Here is a 12,371-nt window from a genome sequence, read left to right as displayed (position 1 = left end):
GGTGGAGGCATCCCTGCTGCTGTGCTCCACAGTGCCTTCTCCGCCCTCCTCTTCCATCGTCGCTGTGGATGGGGAAACATAGAACACATACATCAGGGTACCGGACACGTGTGCGTTTGTCACAATGCAAATGTACATCAGTGGCACTGTCAAAGGTCACAACCATCATCACCGTCCACAACACACAAGGAGTGCCATTCACGCACATGCACAATCATGTCTGTAATTCACAACAGACATTCACATCCTTGGACAAGGCACTGCCAGCTAATCAATATTGTGCATTCAGCTCAAACGCATCATGGGAAATACACATCTCATTCACACACATCACCTGACAGTCATGAGGCAGGCCAGGGAGCTATCACGTCAGAGTGCACTCGAGGCCAAATTGGCAGCATTCGGCAATCACACAATCCAAAGCCCTAGTAACATACATCACAGAGTGTTGTCCTACTCAGACACATGTACATCATGCATGTCCACGACGTCGGCCAAAGCACCCATGTGTCACACCTCTGGCATGCCCCAGTCCAGACTCAGGGATGCAAACATGTGTATGTTGTTACATGCTGGCGCACATCACGCATTGCAACACAGACAACATTGATGTTACACACCCTTTAATGGACTCACATGCAGCTGTGACTGGGACATGCTCACATACATCTGTACAGGAGGCCTGCCAGACATAAGGCCAAGTTGCACACTCCAACCATACGTCAACATGCACATGCACTATGGTGGACAAGAACACATGGACACTTACCAGTCGACTCCAGACGGACCACCAACTCCAAGATCTGGGCGTGTAGCGCTGGGTTGATGCGCTCCAGGACCCGCATCTCGTCGCTGGTCAACTGGCCCCAGCACCCCCTTTGGTCATCACAAGGCTTGACAAGGCGCTGGGCCTTGTTGAGGGTCCTGGACTTGTAATCTTCCCAGCGCTTATGGACATGTCGGGAGTCATGGGGTGCCACCCCCTCCGCGTTGATGGCACCCACGATGTCCGCCCAGATCATCTTCCGTCCTTCACTGCCGACTTGCGATGGTCCGGGGAAGAGGGCATCATGATGCCCCAGGACTTGCTCCACCAGGATGCCAACTGCCCTGGGTGAGAAGCTGACAGCCCTCTGCCTCTCTGCCGGGGGGTCACCACTTGCCTCAGATGGTGTTGGGTCAGACATGGCAACCCCTGAGGGAGGTGTGGGTGGGCAAGGTGGTCCTGGGGCTGGGCTGTGGAGCAGTGGTATGGCAGTCGGGAGTCTTCAGGATCAGCAGAGGTGGTCACGACGACAGGATACCTGGCAATGGCTGATTAGCAGGCACAAAAATGCAGGGCACGTGGGCAGCAGGCTTTTGGCGGGGGAGTTGCCTATGCGCACACGCGCGTGTCTTTTCTTTCTACGAGGCAGACTGTGAGACGCACACGCTTTTTTCATACTGTGGTTGCCCCTGTGTGTCGCATACCCTATTTGCGAGGTCACAGTACCCTACGTGTTCCTCGTGTATGCATTTGTGTTGCTGGGTGCCACAACATACTTTTTCTTCACACATGGGCTACTGAGGGGTCACGTACACGTTAAATTTTGTTTTTGGGGTGCCTCCGCGTTAGGCGACCAGTTATTTTTTCTACAGGGGTTACATAGAGCCTTGCTGGAGCACAGTGGTAGGTTTTCCATCACGTACCCTGCCCCCTCACTCCAATTGATCAGGACACTTGTTGGCTGCACCTCCCATTGCGCTAGTCCACCAGTGCCATGACTGGGAGGGCAACAAGTGGGAAGGGAGGCAAAGGTGGGCGACCTGGCAGAGGTGGCCAAGGTGGACAAGGAGTCAGAGGTGTCCAGGCCCATGCAGGGAGAGCTATGCCCCCCACCCAACAGGGTCAGGGAGATGCAGCTGATGCTCACGTCCCCAGCACCAGGGGTCCCAGACCAGCAGTGTCATCTGCTGTCCAGAGCTGTCAGGGTGTGGAAGCTTCAGGAGCAGCAGCGGCTACCAACACCCAGGCTCAGGGTCACCCAGCCCAGACTGTAGTGGTCCTAGCCCAGGCCCAGAGTGACTCAGGTGCAGATGTTCCTGTCCGTAAGGGCAAGGAACAAGCAGAGAAAGCTACTGGCACCACCCTGGTACGCATACCTGCAAGCCAGCCTACCGTTGTCCATCAGTGGCAGATGCTATGGCCCAGTCCACCACTACTCCATCCCCTATTGACCCAAGAGGCCCCAGACAGTCCGGGTCTGCACCACCTTGCAAGAAGCAAAAGCGTGCAGTAGGGTTACAGGCTCCAGCCCCACGGCACAGTAGCCCCACACGTCGAGGAAGAAGAGCTTCTGTAATGAGGAACTCGACATCTTTGTGGACTACGTGATGGAAGAGCGCCCTAAAATGATGATGCTTGGGTGGAAGATATGGCGCCGGGCATGCCAGATGATGGAGAACCCATTACCATGCTCCCCGCAGTTACCACTAGTGGCACTAGCAGGGGGAGAAGAGCAGCTAAGGATGACAATCAAGAACCACTGGGAACCGGTTGGGCTAGTAACAATGGGGGATATATGGCGAGAGGGGACCATCAAAGACTTTGAAGCGCTGGTGGAGGAAACAGGGTTGCAGAAGGACCCGTACATTACGTATCACAGAATGGTGCAGAGAATTAGGAGAACATGGCCCGAAACAGTATTGGAAGAAGAACCAGACAATGCCATAGATACAATTTATGATATAACGGAGGAGGGGCACGAGATCTCCAGACTGTATGAGATGATGATGGCTAAGGTGGGGAAGGAATTAACACAACTGAGATTAGACTGGGAAGCAAAAGTGGGAGCCCAGATGGAGGACGGGATGTGGGAACGTGCCCAGCGGTACCAAAAAAAAGGTGTAGAGAAATGCGAGATTGAAACAGATACAATTGTATATTACGCATAGGGCATACATGACACCCCAGAGGATATCTAGGTTTGCGAATGCAGGACGACAAGCATGTCCTAAATGCGATGAGGAAAAGGCGAGCATGGTACACATGTTTTGGTCATGCCCAGTAATTGAGCATTTCTGGGGTTAAAGTAGCACAGAAACCAGAGGAGAGGGGGGTCAAGATTGTGGTGGGTACAGTATGGGCCTGTTTGCTGGAGGGATTCCCCAGATCGCAGAAACTCAAGCATGTGAGTAAATTGAAATATCTAGCATATTTCTTCGCGAAAAGGAGAATTGCCATGGGGTGGAAGACATGCCACAGACCACGGGTGGAGGTGTGGTGGAAGGAACTACAGAAATGGGCGGATGCAGAAACCATGGTATGGCAAGAAGCGAGCAATGTAGGAGGAGAGGAGGAGGCGGAGACCCTGATGGCCTGGAAACTATTGATAGCGGAGTTGTTTGGGCTAATACAAGGCCCGGCAGAACCTACGGAAGGGGAGACCCTACCACAAGATGCAGGAACGGAATGAGGACAGTAATAGGCTCGGCATGGGGGGAGGGATAAGGGAAGCAGTGACCGTAATTAAGCGATGTATAACCAAGTTGTTGATATGCACACTGCAAGTTTGGTTCGTATTGTTTGAATAAACCAATAAAAATTGTTTAAAAAAAAATCTTTGTGGACTACGTGTTGGAGCACAAACATGACATGCTTGTGTGTGCAGGGAGCACATATATGCATGCTCAGCGTATGGTACACTGGCAGCACGTCACAGATCGTATAAACGCCATGGGCTAGGAGAGGCACACAGCTCAGGAGGTGATCAAGCGTTGGAAGGACCTCAAACGCAGAGCCAAGGATAATCTGGGTGCCAACTACGCCTCTACTCTGGTGACTGGAGGTGGGACACAGCCAGAGAAGGAGGAACTCACTCCACACGAAGAGATTGTCAGTGATCTCATTGATGTGGGGCAGATCCAAGGAGTGGGAGACGTTCCAATTTATGAGGGATCGTCCGGTTAGTGGCGAGGCGTGTGTGTCCGGGACATGTGTATGTTGCTTTGATGAAGTGTCAGGATTGTTTTGCAGTTATGCCTAGGTTTAAATGACTGCCATGTGTTGACCGTGTCATGGTGGACTGATATCTGCTTCTTGTCATGCAGACTGCATATGGACATAGTGCTGCACACCAGGTCAATGCTCATCACCAGTCCTGCTCCCTCATTCCATGTCACTCTCTGTCCAGCCTCACTTGCCCCTCTTCCAGCTACAACCTGTTGTGGCGTATTGCCTGTGATGATCTTCCTATGCACACTCGCATTGTCTTGTCTCATCACTTGACGTCTGTGAGAGGTCACCCTGTCAGCTGTAGCTCCTCAGAGGTATCCTACCTTTTATCTCCTTCCCCCAGCAGCTCACTGTCTCCCGGAACTGGTCATTCCTATGCTGGCCTACTGCGACAGACTACATATATTTCTGTGCTTCTACTCTCTTCCCTCTGCAACTCACCCAGGACTGGACTGTGTGAATGGTCCTTTTGTTTTGGGGCCAGGTATCACCCTAGGACTGTGATGTTCGCACTGGCTCCCAGACACCACCCGCACTTGGGGTGTATTTACAATATCCGTACAACCCACCGACAACGATTCACGCCGGATTCATGTACTTGCCCTTCCACTGCGGTCATCCCGCAATTTTGCATTTCCCGGTTATGTAGTTATATTCTACGTTGGGCACGTTCAAATGTACTGCAATGCCCCCTCACACGTACAAACCCTGGTCTCCCTATCTACATGCCTATCCACTTGCGTTATGTCAATGTGACCTGGACCCATGGATTCGGTGTGCCTGCCTTCACTCTGTTCCACCACCTTAGCATTGTAGCACCGTGTGACACTTGTGTTTTTGGTAATTGGTATTTACATGTCATGCTATTTGACCGTTCAGGCATGGCCATGCTAGTGGCATCTGTGTGTGTTCATCAGTGATGCTGGTTACTCAACTATGCCAGTCTGGTGCTTGTGTGTGAAGCAGGTGATATGCACCATGCACTACATGTGGAGTTGTGCCCTTTGACACATCCATGTCTGCTTTCATGATACCCTTGACTTCCAATGACACTACGTACGTGCCATAGTTTGTGACCTCACTGACATGGCAGGTTGATGTGTTGCATGACTACATTGAGATACCTACGTGTGTGGGATATGCTATTTAAAAGTATATCCATGTATTTTTCTGTCCTTCTGCAGGTGATGAGGCACTGGAGGTAGAGGACAGTGGGCCGCAACCAGGCACCAGTGGAGGACATGATGTGGTAGCCCAGGAAGATCCACTGGTGCTACAGTCCATCCTGGGCATTACTTACTCTGACTCTGCCTCTGAGGAAGCCTATGGCTCTGGTGGCAAATCTGACATGGATTCCTTGGAACAGTCGCAGGTGAGTGATTCAACTGTGGGTGCTGGCCTATCCCAAACATCTGTAGTGGGGGGAAGAACCCTTACAAGGCCAGTCAGCAGGGCTGGACTGCCCCACCGGGACATCCCCCGGTGGGCCTCTGGCCGTAGGGCCTCTTTGGAGCGGAAGGACACACATTGCGTGAGCGCCACATCTGCCTGGGTGGTTTGCTCTGAATTGGCTGCCTGCAATGCCGGCTGCCAACACAAACCGATGCAGGCGCTTCATATTTTTTTTTCCTTTTCAGCAGGGCTGGGCATGGATAGTGTTCGCCTGGTACGGGGCGTCACGGCTGGAACTCGGTATGAAACGAGCGGCTGAGGACTTTGGGAGCAGACTGCAGCCCCCCTCTGCTTCGTGTGCTGGCTGGGGGAGGTGTGAAGGCCCCCAGGGAGTCCAGCGCTCTAAGGAAGAAACCCGGCGCCGCAGCGACTCGCTACATGCTTTTCAAGTGTGTGTCTGCCGCGGCGCCGGGCATGCACAGCCCGAAGCTCTGCAAGAGAAGGGCTTCCGGCAATGAAACTGACTCGGTTGAAATACACATACAACCACGAAACAGCCTCGGCGCGAACTGATATTGATGCGTCAGGGATTACAATTTATTATGAAGCGGGGCTAATGTTTCCGAGGCCCCATAGCGATACCAGCATAGTGCACGGCAGAGGGGTACAGAACTGCATGAGCCAGTTTCGCTCGCACAGTTGAGCAGTGTTCTGACTCATTACTGAGAGTCACTACGAACGTCCTTTTATGAAGAACATAAGGTGGGAAGCAAAGCGTAAATCCCTCGATTTTGTAAGGCGGCATAGGTAGCACAGTGGCTGCAGCCGCCCCGTTTTGACATCTGTACAGGGCCTGCGGACGCAGGTTCAAATCTCGACATGCACAAGCTCGGGTTTTCGTTGCCTTCTGAGGTTCACGGGACATACGAGCGTGTGTGCTGGCGGGAGGAGGTGTGAAGGCCCCCGGGAGTCCAGCGCTCAGAGGAAGAAACCTGGCACCGCAGCGATTTGCTACATTCAAGTAAGTTTCTGCCGCGGCACTGGGCATGCACAGCCCAAAGGGAGAAAGGTTACAGCACACTCCGTAAGAGAACCTAAGTACCGCATAAGTCCCTCTGTTGTTAAGGCTACATAGATATACTTATAAACACAGATGTCAAAGTGGGCTAAGTAAATGGGTCACAGTATACTGAGTCAAGGAAACGGGGAAAGAAGGCACCACATCACAGCCTCCCGTGTCATTGAAAGCCACAGTGATATCACGATGCGGGCAGGTTGGACAAATAAAGTTAACAAGCCATTAAATGGCAGGGCTAATAGGATAGCACAGCAAGTAGAGTACTTGCGTTTGACATCTGTGCGGAGCCTGCCAGTCCAGGTTTGAATCCCAGCAGGGCCAACCTGAGCTTTTTCATCCTTAAAACACACTGCATTTGGGAATATATTTAGCCCATTTTTGGCAACACAAAGACATATCATGCAGAGTTTATGTATTTGCCAGGTCAACAAACGCGGGGTTCTTTCTTTTAAAACACAACATTGTGCTAACAAACCGCGTTTGCAAACATGTTTTATCCTAATGACATCTCGTGCATAGTTGGAATGTAATGTCGAATGCAAATGACAAATAATTGCAGATCTAAGAGTCCCACATCACTGGGGAGAGTAGGCATATGCATGGCAAGGGCAAATAATAGTTAATATGGTACAAACCGCAGAACTTGCACGAACACCTGCTGCTAGCTAATGTTACAGGTGTTTAAATCCAACCGCTTATGCCGCAAATTCTATAAACAACCTTACCAGGCAACTGTTAATTATATCATTTATTGTGCATGATACAATACAATTTTGAATGAACTAAAGACAAATGCTTGAAGTCCCACAAGTATCACACCAGTAAGGATATTAGTAACTCACATGTCAGGGGCAGACAAGGGTTTTTGAGTAAGGTATGAAGCTCAGAACTGCTACGAACACCTATGCCAGCTAATAAGTATAAAAATACAAACTGTCATTGACCACAAATATTTTCTGGGCCTTACTAGGCCAACTTTACTTTATACGGGGCAGAGAGCCAGGCAGTTACCCAAAACGGGTGACAAATAAAATCTCAGCATGGAGTTGCACAGTACAGGGCTGGACTGACCTATAGGGAACTCTGGAGATTTCCCGTTGGCCTCTGCACCCTGGGCCTCTTTTGTGTGGTATTTTCGAATTCTCCCATAGGAAAAGGGTTGGGCTTGCTGAAAATGTGTAATATGGGGCCACTTTGAAAATTATTTCCAGGGCCTCTTTTGATTCCCAGTCCACCTCTGCCAGTCAGTGCTGGAACATCGGTCTGTGGTGGTTACGGGTGCAAGGCAACGCTCCACAGTATTGGCTCCTGTTCCTGGGACAGCTGCTCAAGGGAGGGATGCATTCCTGAAGCCACAGACAGCGCCAGCACATCAAGGGCCAGGTTTCCTTGGGCCAAGCAGACATGGGGCCCACCAATGTGGTGGCTGTGTGCCAACAGGCGATAATGTGTGGGAGCAGTCCTTGTATTCTGTTGCACAACAGCAGGGGGATGCATATGAGATGTTGGCTCAGGGCATGTATAGGGTGGCCAATTCCCTTTTCCACCCTGAAAAACAGATTGAGGTCCAGCTGCAAGCATTGTGGTCCCAATTCTGCTCACACAGGCTCCACATGGAGGCCAGCAAAGGTGCCAACGGGCAGAAATGTGGTCTCTGCGCTCAGCCATAGCTGCAGAAGGTCGGGCCCGCAGAGCTACCCTGTCGGATGAGGCTACGTCACTGACACCTACACGGACTGCACTCAAGGCAGCACGCAGTAGACGTGCAGAAGAGCACATGCAACAGTTGACAGGCACCATCTCTGAGGAAATGCAAGCAACCCGTCAGGTGTTGCATGCAGACCTCCGTGCCATCATGTTACAGATGCGCACATCTCAGTCCCGCATGGCCGCTGCCATGGAGGAGCAGGCCAGGGCTACACGTGGTATGCCTCCCTTACCACAGCCACCTTATATTGCTACACCAGAGGTTGGCGACAGCTCTCCCAATCCATGATGGCCGTGCAGACCACAAACCCATGAAGGTTTTTTCTCAACATCAACACATGTGGGTGTTGAGGTGCACCCTATCCCTCCACCCTCCTGGGTGTTTCTCCCCTCCCCCCGGTCCACCATGGGCCCTCTCAGAACAAAACATGATCCTTTACATGGCAGCTATGTAGAGAGGGTTTGCTGCAATCAACACTAAACTAGACGACATAGGCGATAACATCACGTCCATCCGAGCAGATACCAGAGTCGCTGAGGCGGAGGACAGGGTGTCCACCCTGGAAGACACGTCTGTCACACAGACCAAAACCATAGAACAGATCCAAAAAGATGTCAAAGCCACCCAGAACAAATGTGAGGACCTAGAATCCCGTTCACGCCGTAACAACATAAGAGTGGTCGGGGTGGCGGAGCGCAAAATTAACACCTCCATGGAACACTACCTCGAAGATAAACTCCACTCCTTGTTCCCAGATGCGCAGTTTTCGAAACAATTTCTGATCGAAACAATCTATCCCCACCGAGGAGTCAGGCGAATAATCCATTTCAGATGGAATTTGATCCAGACACTACTGGCCAGCTTTAATGACTGCTCTCAATTGTCAAGTCTGTCGTTTTTGCAACCATCCGTTAAGGGTAGAAACTCTAGAATATCTGATTGTATACTGCCCAGAATTAGACAGAAAGGGCAACAAGTATGTCACTTCGAGATTTTGAGGGTGGCTGTTCCTTTCGGCATCTGTCTTTATCAGGTCGGGTCACGTCAACTGTGATAGCTGTTGTGGAGTTTTTATTCTCATCGAAGCTCGAGTGAAATTATAGATACCCTTGTGTCCTTTTCTGCATACAAACTTATTTTACAAATGTAATTAATGTATGCTGTTCTTATTCCATTTTTTTTATAAGATATGTTTCTATATGTTTTATATGTATTTCGATGTTATGTCAAAGGTCTGAAAATTAACGATATGACAATAAATGTAAAAAACAACAGAAAATGGCAGAAAACATGTATCTTTTAATGTGCATGAATAACTAGGTGCAAAGAAATAATTATTGCAATAAAATTTCCATTTTTTAGTTCCAACATATTTTTACTCACTCATAAAATACTCTCACTGGGGACTGAATTTACATTTTTACTCCCTAAAAAAATCATTTGACTCCCAACTTTAAAAAATAGGTAGTAAAATAATCCCCCTTCCAAATCCTATCTGGAGCACTGACGTGACTTATTGGGAACCTTGTCACAATTAAATCTGAGCCAGGCAGCTGCAAGCCTTTTATAGTGGAGATACAGCATTATAACAGAAGTAAGCTTCTCAACAGCACAGACTTGCAGCAGGAACATTCAGCAATTATACTTTGAGGATGGTTACCTTTAGGGATGGTGGATGTCGCCTCTTCTTTGCTTCTCACACCAGCCCAGACTATGGGTGTTTAAAATGGTCACTGATGTTAGAAATCAAGAATGGTCTCATCACATATTTTGCAGAAGCTAATCTTATAAAAGGATATGTTTTCATTTCTTTTTATTTATTTATTTATTTTTTACAGGCTACACAGCTTCAATTACTCTTCAGTGAAGGTCTTGGCATGGAGAAACCTGCTGCCCATCCTCACTTCGGCTCAACTGTCACACATAACAGCCTTCCAAACTTCCCCTGCAACAGTCGCCAAAGCACTGAATGTTGAAAAATGCATCTGGACTTTTTAGTTTGGGATCCAATGACGCCATTGCCGATAGCTTTACCAAAAGACAGATTATCTGTGAAGCAAGGAAATCCATTTCATTGCAATTCTTGAGTGGAACAACAGAGGGAGCTGCTGCTTTATTTTTTAATGGTCTGGAAAAACTATTTTTGAACAGGTGGAAACCCACTGGTGCTTTGCCTGTTCCATTGTGAAGGCCCTTTTTACATCAGAAACCCACAAAACGAACTTCCGTGCAGAGAGACAGCCAGGAGGCAAGACGGAAGCAGAGCAGCTAACAAACACCAGCTCCAGAATTTGAAAGCCAAATGAAAGAAATCCAAGATGCTGCAACACATTTTAAAGACGTCCTTCCCCCTGGCTTGGAATAGGAACGCAAGTGCCCAATCAGTTCAAAGGTTTGTCTCATCTAATGGGAGAAAGGTGAGGTATTTGTAAAAGAGGCTAAGAAACACAGGCCTTTGGGCTTGTAGCTGAGGAGAAAAGTTCACCGAGTTAGCCAGAGAGCACCAGAACAGGGGAGCCCCTTGAGCCCAGAAGAGGGGCATGCTCCATTGAGGTGGGAAGAGTCCCCTGAACCCCAGAATATTGGTCTGCTTCATTTAAGGGGCAGGGGGACGGCCTGCTCCAGGGAAGTGGACAGGAGACCCCCTATATCCCAGAAGAAGGAGTATGCTCCTGTGAGGACATGGTTGGGCCCCATAAGAGGGGTGGTTTCCAGCGTGAAGAGCCCTTCCAAACCAGAAAAGAGAGAAAACACAGAAGTGGTGTCCTAAAACGGGCCACTCCTGTCTCCTGCACACCTCAATGATGTAAAAACAGCTATAAATCACAATCTCGAAAACCAATGTAATGTTAAAATGACTTTTCTGTGTAGGAAAAACAATTTCAGGGGAGCTTGACATGAATTGATGAAGCTTATTTTGCTACGTAGACTGCTCAACATGTTTGGGAGACTACACCCCCTCCTTCTTCAGGAGAATAACTGTGAACCTAATAATATTAACAAACTTAGACTCCCAATGTGTACATTTCAATCTTATTATTTCATAGATTGAGAGTTAAAGATGCCACCCTCGTCATCAATATGTGTGCAAACCAAACAATAGAGTAATTGATGTCCCAATTTAAGAAACAGAAGTGCAAGTCAGTAGCCAACCACCAACCAAAAGAGTGTAGCTATAGACATAAAGGCCACACCAGCGCCAACTAATATAGAGATACACAGTTCCAAGTATAAACAAAATGAAAACACCATTACAAGTGTGATATGTGCCACCCATGCTAAAAAGCGTGGATGTCACGTATCACCAAAGCACCAAATATTTAGACAACTAGTTTGCAAACAAAACCTAGCTAGCCCACGTCCCAGGTCAGTTAGCTTTAAAAAATAACAAGTCCTCACAGTTTCCTATAGAGATAAAAGCAAAAAACCACCATGGTCAACGTTATGATGAAGAATTAAAACCTTAAAAATGGTCTTACTGTCGGTAGACATACCTCACGGATTCAAAACAAGTCGTGAAGAATGCTGTCCCAAATGATCACACTCTGCACAGCAGTTACAGCCAAATTCAACGTAGCTGTGTATAGGTTATGTGCCAGGTTTACAAATATATTTACTCGCAGTGAACTTATAGGCAACGCCACCCCTCTCTAAACAGAATGGGAGATGTAATACAGAAAACCCTATGTATACAAATGCATATTTATACAGTTACAGGCTCACGCCTTATGAATAACGAATGCTTAATATCTCCGCTCACCCATCGGTATCCCAACAGATGCCGAGTGCTCGCCGTAATACGAAGCCAAACACACTACATGGCCCGACACGTGATGTGCTAAAGGATGCACGTGATCCGTCCAATATCAAAGGTAGAGAAAGGACTCCCCGATGTAAATCCCCAACACAAGTGGCGGCCATGTTAAAGTGCCCAAAGACCCATGAGTATCCCATATAAACAAAACAACAAATAGAGCGAACCTCTACACCACACACCCCCAAATAATCAGAAAAATGATTAAAGTAATGGTCAGAAATCCATAGAAAGACAGAGGTAGAACAATGTAATTCAAATGGGGACATCAATTAGAATGTATTAAGAATTATAATCAATGTCATTAACTCACATATCGTATAGCATGTTACAGTTACACACATCACCGATTTGTTTCGAAGATGAACTCCCATGTACAATATAC

At 48.5% G+C, this 12,371-nt stretch overlaps 1 protein-coding gene across 3 annotated transcripts in view; it reads right to left on the bottom strand.

The window, feature by feature from the left end:
* POLR1H (RNA polymerase I subunit H) overlaps positions 1–12,101 on the bottom strand; it is a 234,904-nt gene extending 222,803 nt beyond the window's left edge. The window contains exon 1 of one of the 3 annotated variants that reach the window (XM_069604703.1): positions 11,933–12,101. In XM_069604703.1, coding sequence (XP_069460804.1) covers positions 11,933–11,936 — 4 coding nt within the window. In that variant the 5' untranslated portion in view covers positions 11,937–12,101. Of the gene's footprint in view, positions 1–11,666; positions 11,804–11,932 lie in introns of those variants that run through there. The other 2 variants (XM_069604701.1, XM_069604702.1) reach the window with 2 other exon arrangements.
* Positions 12,102–12,371: the final 270 nt, after the last annotated feature.

Source organism: Ambystoma mexicanum, chromosome 1p, assembly GCF_040938575.1.
Source record: "Ambystoma mexicanum isolate Mex_15411 chromosome 1p, UKY_AmexF1_1, whole genome shotgun sequence".
In the NCBI taxonomy this organism is placed as follows: domain Eukaryota; kingdom Metazoa; phylum Chordata; class Amphibia; order Caudata; family Ambystomatidae; genus Ambystoma; species Ambystoma mexicanum.
This window is presented reverse-complemented; position numbering and strand designations above follow the sequence as displayed.